The 23,955-nt window shown below is 41.7% G+C and overlaps 1 protein-coding gene across 1 annotated transcript in view; it reads left to right on the top strand.

Moving 5' to 3' along the window:
• Positions 1-266: 266 nt before the first annotated feature.
• Positions 267-23,955, top strand: part of anos1a (anosmin 1a) — a 31,781-nt gene continuing 8,092 nt past the window's right edge. The window contains exons 1-7 of the mRNA XM_066659742.1: positions 267-555; positions 7,474-7,521; positions 16,647-16,709; positions 19,509-19,731; positions 20,377-20,561; positions 21,995-22,124; positions 22,363-22,568. Coding sequence (XP_066515839.1) covers positions 367-555; positions 7,474-7,521; positions 16,647-16,709; positions 19,509-19,731; positions 20,377-20,561; positions 21,995-22,124; positions 22,363-22,568 — 1,044 coding nt within the window. The 5' untranslated portion in view covers positions 267-366. The remainder of the gene's footprint in view (positions 556-7,473; positions 7,522-16,646; positions 16,710-19,508; positions 19,732-20,376; positions 20,562-21,994; positions 22,125-22,362; positions 22,569-23,955) is intronic.

Below are 23,955 nucleotides of genomic sequence, written 5' to 3'. Positions count from 1 at the left end.
CCTTAAAATGGCCAACATCAGATTTAACAAAAGCAGAGGCACCAGACACTTTTACACAATGACTGTATAACAACAATAAGAGTGACAGAAAGTAGTCAGTGCAGGGCACGGCTTTTCCAGATGCAGTTTGGCAGGTGTTTAACATTAGCTGTAGTTCAGCGTAGAGCTCCACCAATCGCGTGGCCCGTGTGTGCGCTGACTCCGCCCCCTTGGTATTTCTCTGAGTGAAGTTTGCCCTCTCCTCTCCGTATCTCTCACACTCTCTCTCTCCCTCGCTCCTCTCACTCCTCTCAATCATTCTCTCTCTGTCTGTCTGTCTGTCTCTCCGCGGCGGTCAGTTCGGGTTCGCGAGCCTTTGGCTGCGGTATGGCGCGCGCGCTGTGTGTGTATGTGGGAGTGTGTGTGTGGATTAGTGCGCTGCTGAGCTGCGGCGGGGTTTGGGGACGGAAGGCGGACTCTTCCTCGGCGCTGGCGGGCATTTTCCGCAGCAGGTGCGCGGCCAGGTGCCTGAGTCTCCACAGCACTCGGATCGCCCTCACAGCCGGTCACTTCCAGGTGAGTAGCCTTGCTGTCTAGTTCTGTAAACAACGAATTCCTCCCAGAAACAGGAGAATAAGCAGGTTGTGTACACGTTTTCTACATTATCACTAAAAACTACGGTTTTAAACACAAAATATAGTTTTATTTGGATACAAATCAAGCTTTCTGAGGTACTTGGCCACTGTATTACAGATGTAAGTCCTCTACAGTGAACATATAGTGTATGTGTTTATATTTATATAGCGTATAGAGTGCACACTCCAGCGGGTATTCACCAAGCAGGGGTTCTTACTTTTGAGCCAGTTAAAATGTTTCCAGTAGGACAAGAGCTGAAGGACATTTCTGTTAGACAGAATTGAGTTTGGGCTCAAGCTATCTTTTACAGTTTAACATATTAGAAAAAGAAAACAAATTAATAAATGTGCCTTTAATTTTCCACACTGCATTTTTTTCTATTTTTCATTTTCCAATATGAATTTCTATTCTGGAGATGAACAGGAACTGGGTATTAAAATGTGTAGCAGTACCTTGACTTTCCCTTAGAAAAAAATAATAATTTGAGTGTATTTAAAGTTTTACTTGTGTGTGTGTGTGTGAGAGAGAGAGAGATAAAGAGACCATGAGCGAGCTTTTTGCTGGGACACAATTTGTGTGTGATGGAGCTCTGTCCAACTCCTGGTCCAGCTGAATGATGTAGCTGTAATTCTCAGTAGTCATTCATTATCTGTAGCCCTTATCCAGTTCAGGGTCTCGGTGGGTCCAGAGCCTACCTGGAATCATTGGGCGCAAGGCGGGAATACACCCTGGAGGGGGCGCCAGTCCTTCACAGGGCAACACAGACACACACACCTACGGACACCAACCCACCTACCAACGTGTGTTTTTGGACAGTGGGAGGAAACCGGAGCACCCGGAGGAAACCCACACAGACACAGAGAGAACACACCACACTCCTCACAGACAGTCACCCGGAGGAAACCCACACAGACACAGGGAGAACACACCACACTCCTCACAGACAGTCACCTGGAGGAAACCCACGCAGACACAGGGAGAACACACCACACTCCTCACAGACAGTCACCCGGAGGAAACCCACACAGACACAGGGAGACACACCACACTCCTCACAGACAGACACCCAAAGGAAACCCACGCAGACACAGGGAGAACACACCACACTCCTCACAAACAGACACCCAAAGGAAACCCACGCAGACACAGGGAGAACACACCACACTCCTCACAGACAGTCACCCGGAGGAAACCCAAGCAGACGCAGGGAGAACACACCACACTCCTCACAGTCACCCGGAGGAAACCCACGCAGACGCAGGGAGAACACACCACACTCCTCATAGACAGTCACCTGGAGGAAACCCACGCAGACACAGGGAGAACACACCACACTCCTCACAGACAGTCACCCGGAGGAAACCCACACAGACCAGGGAGAACACACCACACTCCTCACAGACAGTCACCTGGAGGAAACCCACGCAGACACAGGGAGAACACACCACACTCCTCACAGACAGTCACCCGGAGCGGGACTCGAACCCACAACCTCTAGATCCCTGGAGCTGTGTCACTGCGACACTACTTGCTGCTCCACCGTGCCGCCCAATTCTCAGTATTGCTTAAGCATATACTGTAGACTATTAATGCAGCACATTTTCGCTGTTCTTAGAAAAACATGTATCTCCAAAACAGTACAGTTATATGAGAAGAAAAAAAAAAGACTTTCAGACTTTCGATGGAAGTCAACGTATAAAGATTTGGTTCCATGTCATTTTAGAGTATTTCTATTGGTCCATTCATCACACATGTTTTGTTTGGACAGCGACGAAATGGGAGAATTAATCCCTGCTGATATCTATTTTTATAAAAAGGAAATAAACAGATGTCTACAAACGTTCAGACATTTTATATTATTAGCAGAAAGCCTGTAGGTTTAGTTGGAGCCCAGTACTAGCTGTATGCAAAATGTTGGAACATTTCTGTGAGGATTTGATGGCATTCAGCCAGGAGAGCCATTGAGTTCAGGTACTGACGGTAACTCATCCCCTCATTCGTGGATGGAGCTCCATCGCTCCGGAGGACACAGTTCTAGTTCCAGGTGGAGCCTTAAAACCCTATATATCCCAACACTTGGCATTGAATATGGCCCATGTGTAGCTGATGGCAATCATACAAACTGTATAAGGAATGCTGCTTAAAATTGATTACTTCAAACTGATTATAAGGGGTGTCTATAAACTTTTGGACATCATATGTAGCTTGTTTGAAACATCATAGTCATTTTGTGTGTGTGTGTGTGTGTTGTCTGTCTGCTTCCCAGTGCGCCTCATGTTCGTAAACCAAATTGTTGCTTGTTATCATGATTACATCCATGCTCGTCCCTTTTTGAAATCATTATCCTGATTTATGTGGCTCCTATTTGACAGATAGCTGAGCCAGTAATGATCAGTCTAGCATGGAGTCCATCGTGATTCAATATGGGAGGATAACAGTGTACGTAACACGGCGAGCTTCTCACGGCCGTTTCATTATTTCTGGTCGGCTTCTGGGTATAGCTTCCACTCTGACTGAGAAAATATACCATAGCGTCTTAACCATAACAATAATAATTCTAATTCCGTCGCCTAATCTTCGTGTTATGAAGTGGGCACAAAGCCAACAGAGGCTATCCTGTGTCACGTGCCCCAGTAGACAGACATATGCCAAGTTTGGGAACCCCTGTTAGATGATGATTTTCTGATTTAAAAATAAATGCACATTCCCTACGGAGAACATATTTGTACATGTAATAAACTCTTGTTTTTTTTGGAATTGAACTTATTGCAGAAAAAAAGGACTATGGCCTGTGAGTTTTATGTTCGGCTCTGAATGAACAATCACTGTAAACTGAAATTAGCAGAAAACTTGCTAGATTTGTTTACTGTAAAAGATTAACTTTCACATTTAACAAAGCATGTAATTAAAGCGGCGTGGTGTTTTCTGAAGCAGGATTTCTCACATTACCCAGATAACTTGGATAACTAAGGGTTGCTAGGCAAGATTCAAGAGATGCAGATAAGTAGGTGAACATACTACAGCCATAGAATCTATGGATGTACGATTTGGGGACTCATTGTTACTTTATTTGTATTAAACAAGTAAGTTAAGAAGATCTGTCTGTATGTACAGTGCCAGACACTCATTTAGATATTGTTGTTTACACAAACAGTGCTTGGTCTACCTCAGTACTGTATAAGCTGAATATCCCAATTCCCAAGAAATTAAGAACTCCTTAAAACAATGTCATTTAAAAATAAAAGTGCAGCTCTTGCGATTTGAAAATTGCACTATTTACATATATCAGTGGTGATTTAGATATAAACGATGAATCTTTGAGGCTTACTGGAATCTGTGGTGGCCAGTGCTGCTCAAATACAGTTTGTGCACCCCATGACCTCACTTTTCGAAAGACGTAAGGCTGAATCTGCTGAGTTTCATAACTCAAAAACCCGTAAACTAAGACGCACATGCTGATAATCAGCTAAACGTACCCTTTCTGAAAAAGAGCACTGTCATCGCTGCTATGTAAAATATCCACGAGTAATCTCGTTTAGACCAAACACTAAAGTTCACACAGTGCTCTTATGCCTTTGATAACTTGTAGTATAGACTGCTACTTGACCAGTTCTGTTCTTTATACAGGTTATATTACATACCTCTCCAATATTTCATCAGTTTCCATTTTCATCTCCATTCTGTGAAAGGGCTTCTTCTTATTATTATTATTATTATTTTTTAAAGTTTCTTATCATTTAGTTTTTGGGCACAGAGTGGTTTGTGCATGTGGATATGTTTTCATTTTGTAGGTTCATTCATTCATTATCTGTAACCCTTATCCAGTTCAGGGTCGCGGTGGGTCCAGAGCCTACCTGGAATCATTGGGCGCAAGGCGGGAATACACCCTGGAGGGGGCGCCAGTCCTTCACAGGGCAACACACACACATTCACACCTACGGACACTTTTGAGTCGCCAATCCACCTACCAACGTGTGTTTTTGTACTGTGGGAGGAAACCGGAGCACCCGGAGGAAACCCACGCAGACACAGGGAGAACACACCAACTCCTCACAGACAGTCACCCGGAGTGGGATTGAACCCACAACCTCCAGGTCCCTGGAGCTGTGTGACTGCGACACTACCTGCTGCGCCACCGTGATACTAACATTTTGTAGAAATCCTTGCCAGGAGAGTAGACCTTGCTACTGCAGCAAAAGGAGACGAACTATTTCTTAATATTTCGCTAATTATTATAATGTATTTACCTACATGAACGTTCTGGAGAACATAAAATGTGCTAGACTGTTAGGACAGGCCACAGGAGCCTGTTACAGCAGCAAGGAAGGGAGAACTCCGCTCGTAATAGATCTTTCAACATGGGGTTTTAGAGACCATCCTTCTTAATTAAAACTTCATCTCAGAGGCAAGTGCAAAGACCTCAAAGGGCATTCATTCAAAAGCAAGCATCCATTCAAATGGTCTGCCTTGAACCATGCGCCCTCCTATCTGAGCCAGACATCAAAACACGGTCTGTGGAAGCTGAGCGCATCAGTCTCAGAGCGTCTCTCTTCGCCTCAGCAAGCTGCCTGTGACCTGGGAGATGTTATCAAGAAGTGACACAAGGCTGGAAGCTCTTTATTGTGGGAGCGCTGAAAACACCACTGTTCAGAGGCTTCCAGTGGAATCCTATTCAAACAGCAGACGGCAATGTCTCATTCTGGAATGGCCTTTGCTGCCTGAGCTTTGTCGCGTCCAGAATGAATGCCTTTGATTTGTGCTGATCGTTGTGGTCCATTGTGCTTGGTTTCCACATCTCCGGCAGCCACTCTGGAGCTGGCAGAAGAGCCATTTGGCGAATTACCTCCTTCCTCAGACACGAGATTACGGTCATGGGTTGATTTCAACAGCTTTGGTTGAACGATCACTTTGGCCGCATCATTACAGGTCACGAAGGCCTCAAGGGCCACTCTGGTCAACAATTAGGGAAATTGGTCTGGCTTTGTGTTCGTCTGTTTGTGGTCTTTGGAAAGCCACTTTCTAGACGTCTGCAGCCATCTCTTCATTGTTTCTCTGCGTCAGAACGGACTATTGATTGTTTGGTTACGTGAAAATAGCAGTTCATTGTGGCACATGCATCATGTTTTTTAGATTTGCAAGAACTGAAAACGAAAACAGGTAGTGCTCTGAGAAAATGAGGTAATCCTTCAATAGGCTGTCACTGTCTTAAGCCTTTCTTGACTTAGATCTACATAAATACCTGTGAAGACTTATTTCAACAAGCAGATGACAAATTATTCTTGTCGGATTCCTTTGTGAATGCTAAAATGGATTGTCAATTGCAATAAAATGCCAGGTAGCCTATGGTGAACTCGTTCCAGAGGCATGGTCGTGTTTTAACGTCTTATTTGATATCCCCATATCCTTATACCTTCTTACACGTTGCCTTGTTTTTGCACAAAGATAAGTACGTACAGGAGGGTCTTCTACAAGTTACTCTGAGATAAAATAAAGGTTGACTGCGTACGAGTTCTTCTGTTAAATTTCACATATAACAAAAAAGAGGGTGCAAACACACATTCTCTCTCTTACACGTGAGCTTCACTCTACTTGCGCTTGAGGCTCCATCTATTGATCCTGCTCGGCTAGTCACAGTGGATTTGTCTGACTCTCGTCGGCCACGGTGGCTCAGCTTCAACAGGCTCCCAGAACAACATCGTCACAGTGAAGCTCGCTTTATGGGAATCGTGTATGACAGTCATATTGTGGCATGTAAACCCACAGAAGTCTCTCATATGGAGGTTCAGCAGAAGAAGAACTGCAGGATTATGCGTTTTGTTTTCCAACTAGTGAGAACCTATTGTCCTCCGGTTGGCGTGACTACAAGCAGCCTGCTCCACACTGAACTCTCCAAAACTGAGATTTCCTTAAAGAATAGCTCTTAAAGACAGTTCGTGACACACTAAGGAACATTCCAAGGTTTGCTGTGCAAACAGACTTTGCGGTTGTATGGAGCTGCTGAGAGGTTTACAGTGTCGACTCCTAGGTAACTGAACCTGGGGATCTACTTTAAGATTAAAACACACATTCCTCTTTTTTTTGAGCGTCTTGTGAAGGCATCTGTGGTATGAGATCAAGTTTTAAAGTTGCATTAGAGGATGGAGGAGATATTTACTGGAAAAATCAGCCTTTTTCTCTGTGTTAGCGCACAGCCATGACACTGACACCTAGTGGTCTGTACATTGGGATTCTGTGCTTAACCTATTATAAACATGGCCTTGTCCGTGTGGGGGGCCCTCTCTACAAAGCATAAATCTGTTCGTATTGGGAGCACAAATCAGTTTGTTTTTTACCTTTGAAAAAATGTCTTTGATAAATATTGCTTACTACTATTAGCAATAATGGCTAGCTCCTTGATGGTCATGGTTAGGCAAGTGCTATGGAGCTGGTACTGTCCTTAATCAATGCAAACTCAGGATACAGGATACAGTATAAGTATAAGGCGTCTCGTTTAAGCTCTATAGTACTTGCACTGTCAAAGGCAACTGGGTGTGTCCTGTCAGAGTAATGTGGGCAGTGAGAGCTAAAATATGCATCAATCGTCATATCGCACTAAGGAGACACAATAATTGATATAATTATAGTACGTTGTAATACCAGTGATGATAAAACTACGAAAAGTGAACAAGGCACGGAGTTTCCAGTCTTTCCAGGTATTTCTTTTGAATTATTTGTGGTTCACGTTAATGTGAGCGTCATGTTCCATGTTTTGTTTTTCATCAAATGAAGATTGTTTACTCTAAATATGAATAGGTAAAACAGGTTGTAACAAGATTCTCAATATTTAATCTCTCTCTCTCCCTCTCTCTCTCTCTTCAGAGTAATGGATCCCTAGGCTGGTGCCAAGGCCATAAGCAATGTGCAAAGGTAATTTCTGTCAAAATTACATGTCAGTAGGTTGCCGTTTGACATAGAGCTTGTGAAGATCCATCATTTGAAACGTTGGTATGCTCACATGCCTTTGATAATGACATCATACATCACTCTAAGAGCCTCGTGTCACTTCCTGCTTTGGACCCATTATTCCAGCATGGGGTGGGATTCATACTGAAATGAATCTGTGATACACTGGCTGAGCTCTTGGTCAAAAAAAAAGAAAACGTAAAGAGAGTGAAACAAATGAAGTTGAAAGGCTTCTGTGTGGTCTGATGTGCATTATGCAGGTCCGTGATGTTTTAACTGCGAGGCAAAATGCTAATTTCAGCAAAGAGCTCAGCCCACTTTCGGTAATGAGGAGATTAACATTCTGCAGCAGGCCTGTAATTAAATAACACTATCGTGCCTATAGCACAGAGGTAGACGGCTGACATGATGCCAAAGCAGATTTTTCCACACTCTTCATTATACAACACTGTTTGAAATGCAGAGCTCAGTCTCTCTCTCTCTCTCTCCTTCATTCTTTCTCTCTTGCTTCTGCTTTTTTCCTCTTTTTCTTACTCTATTTGCTCTGTCTTATTGTATTTGTCTCACCCATCCTCTCCTTCCTTACTTTCTTTCATTTGTATTTTCTCGTTTTTTGTGCCTGTCTCAATCTTTGTCTTTTCTTTTCATTGTCACTCTTTTTCTGGCTCACCTTCGGTCTCTTCTATTTTTCTTTGTGTCTTCTCTATAGCTTTTGGCTGTCTGCCTGTATCTCTTTCCTTCAGTGTCCTATTGTCTTTCTTATCCTCCTTCTCCATTGTTCTGTTTTCTGTCTGCTGTCTCTCTCGCTCACTCATCCTGCCTTGTTTTCTTTTTCTTGCATATGTTTACATATTTTTAAGATAATTTTAGTTCCAGTGCCATGCAATTAGTGAATATATATTCGAGTGCACGTCAGAGGCAGCACTCAGCTAATGTAGATCAGTGAAAACAAAGACATCACTATAAATAGACGAGGAAGCACTTTTTCTCTGGGAAACTTTGAGAACTGCATAATTTAGGCCTAAATGAGGACCAATGAGGACTCTACAGGAATTGTCTCTTAACTCGTCTCTCATTTGATTGGTTTGACTTTTGGCCTAAGTTATCCGACTAAGAAATCCTGCTCCTCTAGGCCTGATGGCCCTTGACTGTTCTGCCTCATGTAATGCATTGTGCACGTCTTGGTTAACTGCCTAAACAGACTGGCTGCTGCTGCTGCCGAAGCAATGAGGGCTTTGAGGGCTTTTATATGTTGATGTATGTCTGCATATGGCAGGGAGCGGTGCAGCAAGTGTTTCCATATCACCCCCGGGGTAGGCTCACAGGAACAGCCAGGGTTTTGACCCCTCTCACTCCATCCATGAAAACATTTGGCCAACTGTTCCACAGATTTGCAGAGCATTCTCCAGAGAGTGCCTCACTCCCCACCAATTCACTTTAAACAAGGGCAATCCCCTTAGCATATTCACTATTCTACCTACCGGTCTCTTATTGGTTTAGAGATCTTCTTGCCACAGACCAGTCTGCTTTTAAAAGCCCTGGTGTCAGTAGTAACTCTGTTAGCTTTTGTCAGTAGGCCTGGCCGGAGCTATTTGACTCCACTTAATTATATTACAGCCTCAAGTAGTTTCCTGAATTGGGAAATTAAAAGCTCTTTGTTGCTAATTAGGCACCGTTTTGCTCTTAGTAAGTGCAGTTAGGGAGTAATTAGTAAGTGAGCAAAGAGTGACCAACTTGTATGCGTTTGATTTGAGCCTTCAGACTTATTTATGAGCCTTTGTCTGGGAGCTTTGTGGTTAAAGATGGCTTCCTCGTGTAACGCAAATGGTTTTGTACCGAAATTATAAATTAGCCTGTGGCTCCTTCATTACGTTCAGGTGTGCTCTGCATCTGGATTTCAATCCTCTTCCTTTTCTTGGGCGGAATCCCACAACAAAGCACCCATGTCTGAAAGCTTGATTAAAGGCTATGACTTGGCAACCTCGGCAGCCATCGCATGCTTGCACAAAACAAGAGGCCGCCTTTGTTCTCATGACATTGTTTACTGTAATGTCTCTTGACGGCTGTTTGGTATTTCTTGTGCGTAGGCAAATCACTAATACTAGTAGTTGCCCCCTGGGTGTTTACAAGCAATGCCTTTCCCCAAGAATGTTATTTCAGGACTCCTTTAGATGTTCCTTGACTGTGCTTTGTCGGCTCAAAACTTTAGTCGCGGAAATGGCCATCCAGTAAATTGTCCTTTTTCATGCCTGCACAAGGCCAAATTGACTGTTAACCTTAAAGCCCTCTCATTGTTACACCTGCCGTTCAGAGCAGACCTACATAGACAGTGGTTATACACCCTTCGTTGAAGTGCACTCCAAAGGGATTAGCATGCAGGCCACACGTCCAAAGGTTTAGAAGGACTATAGAGTCATTAACAGTACAAGAAAAGCCCTCTAGCTAATGGTTGATCTTCTCTTGAATGTCATTATACGTCTGTGACAGTAACCTTGTAGCGCTCCATATTTAAATGTCATAGAAATAATTAGTATACCATGACAGGGCTCACGGGCACTTTAATTACAGTTTGAAGTACTGGCAATAAAGCGACACAGAGTTATGTCTTTATAGTCATAAGAACAAAGACACGAGCATAAGCTGTTACGATTAGCATACCCGCAATTTCAATTATGACCACTCTAAGTGAATTAGAGAGCCTTGGGAAAGCAAGGCATTCAGTTTCTCAATGCTGGTGCTATGGTAGGCCTGGAAGACCCTTAAAGCAAGTGCAGTTCGTTCAAGCTCAAACCGCAGACAAAGGCTGGATCTCTCTTTCTCCCTCGTTCTCCTTGTGGCATTAGCTGGGCATGCTATCAAACGCTGGAGTGAATGCTCTGCCCTGCACCCAAACTTAGCATTATGCACGGTCAGCGCTGAAGTGGTTTGGTTCATTCAACAGCTCTGGAGGATGGAGGCTTTTGCTCTTGGACACGCTCCACTGAAATAGCGACCCAGACGAAGACCAAAATGTCTTCATTTCCCATAATAGTGGGTGTTTCTCTCATTTCTGAGATTGAGAAATGGCTACAAGACATCAAAACACCGTTGGAAAATTGCATTTGCTGTGGTGTGAATATTTAATTCTGAATGGGTCGATAGAAATGATAAAGACTACTTTCACACTGCAAGTAAAAGTGGCCCGAATCTGATTTCTTTTTTGTTCTGATGTTCACACTGTCTATATAATGTCACCTATAACGATCACGCTCCTAAACTGACCCGCCTGCGCAGAAGGACGATGCTTCAGGCTCTGTCCATCTGTTTCATACAAAGCACTTAAGAATGGGACCGGACTGGTGTTTCACTGGTTGTCATAAAACCTGCCTTTTCTTTATTCCATATGAGCTCTATGTTAAAAACAGGGTATTTATTAAAGAGAATATTAAAACGTGAACGGATGTTACTTTCATTCCAAGCGCAAATTTCCTAGGTCGCTCACGAACACGATGTCTCCAAAGAGAAGCAGACATAATGAGTTTAATATCTCCATGATCCACATTTATACAGCTTCATACCAACAATAACAATATAAAACTGATATAGAACTACTAAAAATAAGCTCTTGTTTTGTATGTTTTATAAAGGACCTTTTATACAAATTTCCACAAATGACAGACAGGAACCTGGATTAGGGAGTTTCACCAGTTTTTCGTTTTCTAATATTTTTTACAAAACGAAAAATGCTTTTACTTGGCCATTTACACATCCTAAACACCTCAAATCAAAATGAAAAATGCTTTGGACCATTGTCCGGCTCATTCTCAGTGGCCGGAGTGATGTACAAGTCACACGAATCTGGCCGTTCAGTGGCCCAAATCTGATATTAAAAAGTCAGATTCAATTCAATTTGTGCTGTTCACACAGCCACACAAACAACACATATGTGTCACATATGACGAAACGGATCAGATTTGGGCCACTTTTACCTGCTGTGTGAACGTAGCAGTGTTTAGGACTGATTCTTGTTCTGTTACTGGCCATCGCACACACACATACACACACCTATGGACAATTTTGAATTACCAGTCCACCATTTTTTGAACTGGGGAAAGGACCAGAGCACCCAGAGGAAACCCATGCAGACACAGAGAGAACATACCAAACTCTTCACAGTGACCAGAGACTGGGCTTGATCCCACAACCCCAGAACCCTGGAGCTGTGGGACACTGACACCACCTGTTACACCTCAGTGTGGCTGCAATACTCCAAAAAAAAAAAAACATTTAAATAATTCCATATCATACACTGAATTTCCCTCACTCTTTATTATGGGACTTTTAGTTAAATAGCTATATACAATGAAATGCATATGGAATATATTGTATACACCACCCTGTCACCTACACCTCAGTCCATTCATCAGAGCCCATTTACATAAACCAATATGTTGTTTTTTATTTGAAAGACATTAAATATAGTATATGGGCCATCTTGGCCTTCTAGATAAGAGAGAACATTAATCCGTGCTGTGCAGAGGCACTCCAGGGCCAGGACTGAGAAAACTAAACTGCATTCTATACTGGTTGAAGTCCGGAGTGATTTTTATAGACTTAGCTGGAGCTAGCCCAAGGCAGCCTCTTTCTCAATACCCTACTCCCTGTCCACCACTCTTAAATAACCTTTATTTTGCAGGGTGGAAAGGAAAGCTTGATTTGCGTCTGAAATGGGGCGGAAAACTAACTGGCGCTGGGGTATAATAATGGCACCGGGCTTTCAGGAGCTTTTTGAACGGATTAGCAAAGCCTCGTGTACGTAGTGAGACTAGCTTTGGCATGAGTTGATTGTTGGATTTTCGAAAGGTGATCACTGCACTCTTGTGTTTTTTGGTTAATTGGTTTTCAGCCCTCTAGGGGCACAGGCTTGGACCAGTATTGGTGATTAATAGCAAAGTTTTGTGGTGTTTTTTTCTTTTTTTTTCCTCCTCTCTCCAAATGCACAATGCATCACATAAGGCATAAGGCTGTTCTGTACAAGGGGGAGAACTGTGGAGTTAGCCGAGCGGCTCTCAAAGTTTGATAGATTAGATCGTGGTCCTGAATGTGAAGTGCAGCGAAGCAAGCAATTGTTTGCAATATGAGAGGTTTATGAATAGGGTTTGAAAGGCTGAGCAAAGGGCCCCTGTGCAGCTTGGAAAAGACGATAAATTCTACCATGCAGTACACAAGCTGAATTTGATAGGACAGATTACACTGCACGCTTGGAGTAATAAATTAACTGCACTTGTGGTGGCAGTGAAGGGAGACACTAGAAGGTCTGTGGGTTTCAGTGTGAGAACATCTTCAGTGCACAGCAGGGAAGATCTATCTATATACATTCATCTTTTGAGGTATGATTTGTGATTGCCATCTCTGGCTACAATATACACTTACTCATCTGTTTTGCTTACAAACTTGCATTATATCGTACAACAGCTCTCTTAACTTGTCCACACTTTGCATGTTTGTTCAGGGGACTTGCTGTACAGAGGGATATTTTCCACCACTCTTTAGTCATAGGAGTTGGTTACATTTTCTGCTTCTCACAATCCAGGTGAATCCAAACTGATCCAGTGATGTTGAGCTCTGGGGTCTAGAGCGGCTAATCACATTTTCTGCGAACACTGATCACTTCTGTAATTGTTTATTTACTTCTTGACAGCCACGTACCTTTTCAGACTCAGTGTTGGGCTGTATTCTCACATTGAAAGGGCGGCCATATTGTCACTGTCCAAAGAAAAGCATGTACAGTGGAACCTCTACTAATGAACGCCTATACTAACGAACTTTCCAAGATACGAACCAGGCATTTGAATATTTTTTGCCTCCATCAATGAACCATGACTCTAGAAACGAACCCGAGCCTCCGCCGAGCCGGCGGCTTGAAATGGCCACTGACCTCAATAGGCGAGTCTCCCAGCGCGACCAGACTTGAGTAAGCTTTTAAGATTAGCACGTTGTAGCTTTAGCAATTTAGCATTAGTGTAAATAGCAGACATCGATATTCGTGCTAAGTTAAGCCGTATCTACGCTTCGTCTCCCCACATTCACCCACCTACTCTCCGTTATTCCACCCACCCCCACCTCCCGTCATACAGCCAGTGCCTGTGTTACTGCTCCAGCCAGTCGTCACGTCTTCAAGGTAGCGATGTGTAACCACTTAACACTTTAATATATTTTTTTATTATTGTTACCACTGTATTTCTCTTTTTTTTTAGTAACGCTACATGTATTTTTTTACTAATTTGAGAGTGTTGTAAACATATATCAGTGCAAAAAGGGTGACTTTCGGGGCGGGGGCTGGAACGCATTAATTGCTTTTCCATTATTTTAAATGGGGAAAATTGACTCGAGAAACGAACTTTTCTACTTACGAACCGGGTCACGGAACGGATCAAGTTCGTAATTAGAGGTTCCACTGTATCTCTATAATACTAACTTTATGGGAGAAAGGGAAAAAAACCTACAGTGGAAGTCAGTGTAAAAAGATTTTATTCAAAGTAATTTTGGAGCATTTCTATTGGTCCATTCTTCATGAACTTTTCACACAGTGTGACGGATAGCTGCTGTGCTCAAATGAGGCAGTAAATTAAAGATGGATAAAAAGAGATGTACATGTTTTTCAATGCGCTGTGATGATATTCTCTATATTACCTCCTCAAACGTATCTCTTAATATATAAATGTTGTATTGCTCCTTTTAGACAGGAAATTGAAATGGCTTCTCTGACTTCGGCAGAGCATTACACGTTATTTTATGGAGTTTAATCCAGACTAGGGAGTGAATGATACATGTTTACATCCATTTCTCAAACTCTTTAATAAGAAAGTAAAGCAAGGTAAAAAAATTGATTTCCAAACGCATGAGCCCTTATAATTAATTGCAAGTTCACACCAGTGATGGATGTCTATGAGACTGTTTCCTGTATTTATGAGGCTGGTGTGTGTGGGAATTGTAGGCAGAGAGCAGGCTATTCCCTCAGTGCTGTAGTTGAAGGGAGAGGCAGTGTGTTTAGAATGGTTAGAGCAATCAGGCCCGGGGCGTTTTCAGCAGGGACCTGGCTACACTGAGCTCCATAAAATGGGCTTCTCTCGCTCCCTCTCAGTGCCCCTGTGCCTCCATGCTATTATTCATAGTTTCCAACAGCTCTGCCACCCGAAAAAAAAATGCTCCCACACTCTTTTAAAAGGTGTGAGCTTTTATCACTGCCTTCTGAGATAAATGGCTTTTCCAATTCTTCTACTTGTTCAGAAAGTTAACTCCAGAACATACACACTTAATGGCTTGGTCATCATTTTCCCCCGCCATGCTTTAATGGTGGAGATACTGACATTCATTTCTGTTAGTCCTTCTTAAACTTTGTAGACAAACTACGTGAACATGAAGAGTCATTATTATCAGCATGTACAGCAATTACAGCAAACGCTAGTAATTTATTTTTACATAGTTTTCTGAGCTGTTGTGTTCTGATTGGCTCCTCAGTTCTGGGCAGGGACACTTTAGAATGGGTGGCACTAAACTAAAATAGGAGGGTGTATGAAATTGAAAATGCAGGCTGTTTTTGCAGCTTAGGTTCTGTATAAGAGTCAGTGGACTTCATGTCAAACGAATAACATACACTAACATGTAGCTCCAGGGTAAATGTAAAGATGCAGATTCCAGTCTTAGCTAACAGGTAAGTGGGGGAAAATGGTATACATGCACACACCCAAATATACCACAGAAAATGAATGATTTCTGACACCCTACTGAACAAAAGCCCAAGAATACTTCCTCCTGTTATACAGTAACTCACTTGTAGATCAGATGGTTTGATGATGGATGTCCTAAAATGTAATTTACCATAACCTTCCAAAGTGACCTTTTTCTTAAGCATTTAGTGTTCAAGCATGCAGTGCATAAACCCCTTTTGGAATTGTTTGGGTTATTATTATTGTTGTTGTTTTGTTATCGATTTACGGAGCCGGGCAGTGTTGGAAAACTTTTTGTAAGCAAGGAAAGACTTGCTTCTGTTGTAGTGAATTTTCACTGCAATATTTGACTGGATAATATTTATTGGCACTAAAATTTCCTATCAGACTCTAAATGGAGCTCAGGTCAGTGCTAATTTTTTATTTTATTTTATTTTTTCATGTGTGTGTTCTTTCTCTCAGCATGGTGTTGTGGTGCAGTGACTGCTGTGTCTCATTAATACAGCATGAAATTGGAAATGTGAATTCCCCTGAGGCGTCCAGACCCTGCTCACTCAGGCACGAGGGGTAGTGGAGTAGGGGAGATGAGAGAGAAAGAGAGAGAGAGAGAATAAAGCAGAATGTCAAAGCATGTTACTGAGGCAAGAATAAAAAGAATATTTGCATTGCTAAATGCAAATGCCAGGTATCGCTGAAGGCTCATATACAGGATTTTCTTTTCTTTTGTGCTGCTGCGAAAGAACAGAAAGCATATCATGACAAAACAGGAATAACTGCATTCGTTGAAATACAACAGACAAAATACAAAAACATGCTACTGTTATGTAACACTTTCTAACAACTACTGCTTTCTATACTATTTACACACCCTTTCTTATGACTTTTCAGTTAAGCCCCACCCCCCTCATTGAAGTTAAAAGCAGCGTTTCAGTGTTTGAGGCACAATATTTAAATTAAATCCCTTGCATGTAGAGCTTAGCAATATGGCCATAATTGATATCACTATATATCTCTTATTTTTGATAATCTTGTCCACAGTAAATTGTTGTGGAGTCTGAGCTTCCCCTGTGCCACAGTTGTTCCTCTAACTGTATAACAGTGGCAGTTGTGTTTCTGTTTGTTGAATGAACTGTACATTTATCTCAGTAATGTGTGTAGGCAAGTTTAATTTGTATTCAGCTTGTTATTGACTTGTTTGGTGCAAATCATCGTGTGTGTGTGTTAAACTGCAGAAATAACGGCACTGACCTTAGAGTAATGTATAAAGGGAAATGTCACCTTAAGCAGACCTCAGAGGAAACATGAATAATATGCTGGTAAAATATAGGATGTGCCCCTTTTTTTCTGCAGGCTTATCTAGTCTCTCCTGTCTGTTCACAGTGCCTGGAGCCATGCAAGGAATCTTGGGAATTAAAGGACGGATCTTGTCGAGAGTTGTGCGAGGTATGACCCTATTCTTCACGCTGTTTCTGGGAAGCTCTTAAGTGGATAAATATTCTTTTAATGAAAAAGACTCGTTTCCATTTTTCTCATGATTCAAATACTGACAATCATCCATTGTCCGTTCTGTCAGACTTTGCTGCCAAAAGAGTTGTTTTCCATTGTTGTAATGTCAATAACCTTAAGTAAACCTCCTTTAATTACAGTGCTGTTGCTTTTGCAGAATTCAAATTGACCTTACTTCTTGGTTCTGAATCCTGTGATTAGTGATGTGTCAGACCTGGCTAATCTGAAATGATTTTTGGCAGAGCATCATTTCTGCTTTCCTGTTACATGATTCATAAAATCACTAGAACAATGGGCTTTTAAACATTTGTCTCCACATCTGTGTGCTGCCAACTCCTCAGAACCCTCATCCATCTTAAATATATTGTTATTGTGTGTAGGAGTTAGCGTATGCTATTAGGAACACATGTATTACCTCTTTGACCAGTTGTGCAGTATATTTACATTTACAGCATTTGGCAGTTTCCTTTATCCAGAGCGACTTATAATTTTAATCATGTTAGAGATATCGGCAAATGTAGCGTTAGGAATTGTGCCAAGGACTTTTATTTGTATAGCTGAGTGTGGTTACCATAGTTGGGACTTGAACCCCAGTCAGCCACAGGAAAATTAGTGGTGCTTTCCACTATGAAATATCCATGTCCACATGTATGTATAAGTCAGTGATATAAAGGGATATGATACTAGGAGTAGGTCCCTTGTATTACTAATTATTATATTAATATTAAAGGCTAAGCACCACTTAATGGACCTCCATGAATATTTCACATTATTTTAGTTACTGACAGATATAAGTATGAATTAAATTGAAAATAGCTGCTTAATTTGCTTTAAAACTGACAATTTTAGTAAATTGACGGAAATTGAACGCAACCGTGACGTCACTGGTGGACAACAGCTGAACAACGCTGCGGTAAAACACCGTTATGACTGACTGTTATGACAGTATCTAGCTAAATAACCAACATTATTCATGACAATAGCCTAGCAATAAGCTAAACTCACATTTAGAGGTACCGTTATTCTTGTAAATGTGATCGAAGTTGAACTCGAATTCCTCCGACACTATAAACCTCCGTAATGCAGCTACGTAGCCGAGTATAATCTGAGCCACCGAGTTTAGCGAGTCAAGCTAACGTTAACTAACACCAACTAAAACAGGCGAAGTGAGTGTCCTTACCCTGTTTACCTCCATGTTACAGAGGCTCTTGAACACCTTTCGTTGGTGTCCTTACATGCCCATATTGTTGGAAAAGTGCCAGTGAAATGAGCTACAGATAACGGAGTGAGCGGATGGTCCTTTCCAAAGTGCCCGTTTAAAGTTGACAAATTTAGTCCATTTTCTGGATATTTTGGGATCTTTGGGCCATTTGTTCACAGATGTCCCACTGTACATTGAATGATTGCAGCCAAAAACAACACACCTTTTGGTCATTTTGCATTAAATTAAGTGCAGCTTCTAGAGTTGTTCTCCACCATCTACGTCACAGGCAAGACGCCTATTAGAGTTTCCGAACACCGTTGGGGGGGGGGCAATGGTCTTTTAAACCTTATTCCTTGAATTATTAAGAAATAACATGTTTTCTGACTATCAATAAACACAAGTTAGGAACTAAAATTCCACTGTATTTATTTGTTTGACACTTTCATATAGCTGGTGCTTAGCCTTTAAAGCTACTCATCACCAGTTAGAGGCTATTATGTTTTATGCCAGAACTTTAATAAACAAATGCAGGAGCCACTTATGAATGCGTGATAGTGTATGAGTTGCTGTCCTGAATACTGATGAGCCCTGTTCAGTTAAGTCTTTTTATCACGAAAACCCATCCTTTAGGGAACCAAAATAGTTCAGGTTCACTCCATAAAACAAATACTGCCACCTTTGTTTTAAGAATGTATTTGTCAGAAGGTGTAGACACTGACATTTATGACAATTCTCATAAATCATACACACTATTAAACTGCATTTTTACTGGCTGTGCATTTTGCCACAAAACAGATCTTTGGAGGGCAGCACTACGGGTTCTGAAATGACTTGGTACTAATAAAGATTCCATATAATTCTCACTGCTGTAATAGCGGCCAAAAGTCTATTGATACTGCATGCTTAAACTCTAGGCTAACTTTTCATTTGGTTTCAATAATATTATCAGGACATGGAAAACATCAGTAATGTTTTTGAAACATTATCCCGATATTTAAACTACGTGTTTATTATAACTGACTGATTTGGTGATATTTGCATATTTATCTGCCTGTGCAGTGCAGCCCACATCTGTTTAGTTCCACCCATTCAGAAAGAGATAAGGAATATTCCAGCTGAGGCTAAATAAAGGCAACCCATTAAAATGCAGCTCATTTACTTGCCTTAAAGCCTTAAACACACAATAATACATTTTGATTTACATATGAAAAATTGAAATATGATAATTACTGGTACTAAATCATTCAATGTGATTTCACAGTCACTGCTGGAACTGAACCTAATATAAAGGAGAAGAATTATTAAGCATTATTAATTTCCTGTAAGTCAGGGTAATAAGGTTTACTCATAAGTCATTTTTGGCTGTTTCCGTTGGTCCATTCATCATTACATTTTAACAGATTGTGTTAAAATTAAAACAAAACAAAGCCAAATTGAGATGTTTTCTCCCATCAGTGACAAAATCTAAGGCTCTTTAAAGCCACCTGTACGTCAATGTGTCACATGACCTCTGGATTCTCTTGTGCCTGCAGCATGTGTTTCCGAAGCGGCACGGCGAGTGTGTGACGAGTTGTGATTTCCTGCGTTCAGTGATGGTGGTCAAGCAGGGTGAGTGTCCAGCTCCAGAGAGAGCCACTGGCTTCGCTGCTGCCTGTGTAGAAGGCTGCGAGGAGGATGGGGAATGCTCTACCCACAAGAAATGCTGTCCTAATGGCTGTGGACACACCTGTCAGTCCCCCAGGAACCTGTACAGAGGTGAGATACAGAGGATAGGCAGGTTTACACTGTGGGATAGTCATGATAGTCAATTGTATGACTTTGTTTTTGAGCTAACATGGTCCACAGCAGCAAATCAGATGCCTATGTGGCCTACAGCAGCGTTCTGGCAAAGTCACAACCTTACAAAATCATGGTCATATGATGCTTGTCTAAAAGCAACAAGGTCTCAATTACACAATAGAAATGTCCTAATATTCTTGCATTGTGGGTTTATCCTGTATATTCTTCATTGTGGAGTCTGAATTAAGCATGACCATGTGTCTGATGTAACAGATCTGGATAGTTCATGTTCTCCTGCAGTGGAGGAGTCGTGTCCAGTGGAATTGTTAGCAGCAGTTTGGAAGGAGGGCAGTGGTTGGCTTCACATATCAGAAAAGCATGTGCTGGCCTTCAGCCTCCCAGCTTGGTAGCATGATGTGATTGTGGGAGTCCTAGCTATGGGGTGTAACTAATGATGATCAAATTGGAGAGAAATCTCAGTCAAAGTTAACCCTATGAATGTGTAACGTTCCTTACTCCTACTAGACCGCTGATCTCACATTGGATTAATCGACAGGACACACAACAAAACAGCGCATTACTGCCACAGTATAATGAATTCAAATGCATTTTCCTCCGCAGGCGCTCCTCTGAAGCCCAGGAAAGAGCTGGGATTTGAGGAGCTGCCCTCAGGCGTGCTGGAGGTGCGCTGGTCCTCCAAGTTCAACGTGTCTGCAGAGCCCGTTTTAAATGTTCTCCAGAGAAGGTGGAACTATGGCATCCATCCCAGTGAGGACGGAGCTACTGAGTGGCAAGTGGTGGCACAGGTGAGTTGAAGAGGTGCTTGATATAAGATATTAGGTCATGTTCTTTCCTTTTCAGTGATGCATTCATCCAAGCTTTCATTTTTTGTCAGTCATTTAGTAACAGACACGTACAAATATACAGTGGAACCTCTACTAACGAACGCCTATACTAACGAACTTTCCAAAATACGAACTGGGCATTTGAATATTTTTTGCCTCCACCAACGAACCATGACTCTAGAAACGAACCCGAGACTCCACAGAGCCGGCGGCTGGAAATGGCCACTGACCCCAATAGGCAAGTCTCCCAGCACCCAGACTTGAGTGAGCTTTTAAGATTAGCACATTGTAGCTTTAGCAATTTAGCATTAGTGTAAATAGCAGACATCGAAATTCGTGCTAAGTTAAGCCGTATCTACGCTTCGTCTCCCCACATTCACCCGCCTACTCTCCGTTATTCCACCCACCCCCCACCTCCCGTCATACAGCCAGTGCCTGTGTTACTCCTCCAGCCAGTCGTCACATCTTCAAGGTAGCGATAGTTAACCACTTAAAACTTTATTATTTCTTTTTTCTTTATTATGTATTTTTTTTACTAATGTGAGAGTGTTGTAAACATATATCAGTGCAAAAAGGGTGACTTTCGGGGTGGGGGCTGGAACGCATTAACTGCTTTTCCATTATTTTAAATGGGGAAAATGGACTCGAGAAACGAACTTTTCCACTTACGAACCGGGTCACGGAACGGATCAAGTTCGTAGGTAGAGGTTCCACTGTATAGACAAAAAACAATCAGCTACAAGTTCTGTATTGGCCGATTTTCCCAACTAGGGACTGAAAAATTCCAGAATGTTCCAAAAAAATGTAAATCATGGAACATTCACTGTGCTGAATCCACATGAATGAAACGATGTGTTGCCATACCCTGCGGTAGCCTCGCTCTATTTCACATATTCGCTGTCTCTCTCCAGCACTCATCGTTAGAGCATCGTTGTCCTCGTTCGTTATGACATTAGGCCTACAACGGTTGTGTCCAATTAAAAGCAACAAAATCTCTATTTTTGTGATTTTTTTTAGTTTTCCAAATCATTTGATCACAGCAGCTGTCCTTCACACGGTCTGAAAATGTCATGTGGAATAGAAACCATTAGTCAAATGCTCCCAAATTACTTGGAATAAGATCTTTTTAAATTGACTTCCACTGAAGGTTAAGGTTTTTCCCCCTTCTCCTATTTTGGGAGATACATGTTTTTAATTGGACTGTCACAATATACTACAAAATATAGACATGTTGCTTACATTGTATTAGGTATTATTTAAAAAAATCGAGTTGATTTGAAGGGTAAAGCAGGACGTGCCTAGGTTTTTTTGTGTAGGGCGTGACACTGAAGGACTAATATATATTTAATAACGCATGCTATTTCTCACCTTCTGATTTTGGTTGGATTTTACAGACTTCAGAGGAGCGGGTGTGGCTCTCTGATATCCGACCTGGGCGCTGGTACCAGTTCAGAGTGGCCGCAGTCAATGTTCACGGCACCAGAGGATACACCACACCCAGCAGACACTTCAGGTCATCCAGAGGTCAGAGAGACATTTGGCTAAAAAATAGATGATCAATTTGTCATTGCTGAAGACAGCAGAAGCATAAATTTTATATTAGTTATTTCTGACAAGAATGTGTTTGTGTAACACCAATTAAATGCAACCTTTTTTGTTATACCTGTTAATATTTTCTCTGTCTGCAGTCCTCTATTTTGAAGTGTCATGTAGTACAATTCTGCCCCGCATATCTAATCACGTCATTATTTCTCCTGCTCAGATCCGTCGCCTCCTCCGCCCCCCTCAGACCTGCGGGTCAGTCACACAGTCTTTGGTCCCGACCGATCAGTGTCTGTTCACGTGAGCTGGGCTGCTTCAGCTGACCTGGACATCCCTGTTCATCATTACAAAGTGTCCTGGAGCTGGACGGTCAGTGGAGAACTGACCACACCTCCCAAACTCAAGAGGAGGAAGACCATCAATGGGGTAAATGACATTACCGTCTCTTTCATTTGTTCATTGCTTCTTTCCTTGGTGTTTCCCCATATTTCAACTTTTAAAATTCCAAGTTTTAACCGGATATCTTCACCAATTTTTTTGTAGTCATCTCAAATGCCACAGTGAGTCTTCCCAGTCGCATCGCTTGGGTGGCACCTTACTTACACACTTCAACTAATTTATTTCTTGCTAATCTGTGTTTCAATCTCTCAATTTCCTTTTTCTTTTTTTTGTTTTGGTACATGGTGTCTTCTAAATGTCTTTTCTATATTCATTTGTTTATTTATCACTTTTAATCTATTTTTATTCATATTTATTGTCAATATATTTTGTTTCATCATTTTACCTGTTTTTTCCACTCCTTGATCAACTGTTTTCTTTTTTACTTTTTATATTTGCTCATCTGTCTTCTTTCTTTAAGTGTCATATTTTCTCTCTCTCTCTCTCTCTCTCTCTCTCTCTCTCTCTCTACCTCTCCTCCCCTACCTCTGCTCAAAAGCAAAATCTCCTAGCTCCGTTTTTTTTTCACTCGGCAAGCTGCGACAAATGAAGTTTCCCAGCTCAAAATAAACAACCAGTGAGAGCGTGCGCAATATAAACAGCTGGCTTTGAGAGTGGCTTTGATCGCTCAGAACCTTCAGCTGGAGCTCTGCAGGCAGAGATGCAGGGTGGTATTGCATTGCATCACCACTGCTGGCAGAACGCAGCGTTTCTCCTCATCCAGCCACAAATGGCCAAAACCAGCATATCAGCTCTCACTCCGTTACAGAAAAGGAAATCTCTTAATAACAACCAAATTGTTTTCTTTCGAGTGAGATCATTTTCAAGCCATTTTTTTTTCTCTTCTCCCCCGAGCGCTTTCAGGGTGGCAGCAGCACTGTTTGTGTTTTATCTACATGCTGCATTCTTCAAACGGCTGGAGGGAGGGCTGTGGACATTTTCTCGTAAAACTGCTTTTTTTATAAAAAAAATAAATAACCACTGGATGAATCGGGACACATCAAAACCTTGCTCTAATACAAAACCTCCTCTGCTGTATTTGAAGCTCCAGTTACTAAAAGGAAAGTAATGGAAATCAGTTGTTTATTCAAGCCAGAGCCAAATGCCACATACTAAATTTGGAGGTACATAATGTACTGTATTTCCATAGACAACATCTATTGTGTTTGTTTGTTTGTTTTTCTAATAGAACCTCACTAAAGTCCTCTCTATCCTCTCTATGAGATTTAGTGGGACTGACTGTAGTTATCATAAAATAAAAGCAAATACACATTTGTTAACATTATGTATGCTTACAGTGCTCTACTCTGACGGTAGCACATTTTAAACCACTTTCTATATCAAAGTTCATACTCAATGCCAAGTGTGGGATTGG

The sequence above is a fragment of the Hoplias malabaricus genome, chromosome 2, assembly GCF_029633855.1.
Source record: "Hoplias malabaricus isolate fHopMal1 chromosome 2, fHopMal1.hap1, whole genome shotgun sequence".
NCBI classification, from domain to species: domain Eukaryota; kingdom Metazoa; phylum Chordata; class Actinopteri; order Characiformes; family Erythrinidae; genus Hoplias; species Hoplias malabaricus.
The sequence above is the reverse complement of the archived record's forward strand: the minus strand, read 5'-3'. Positions and strand labels throughout refer to the sequence as shown.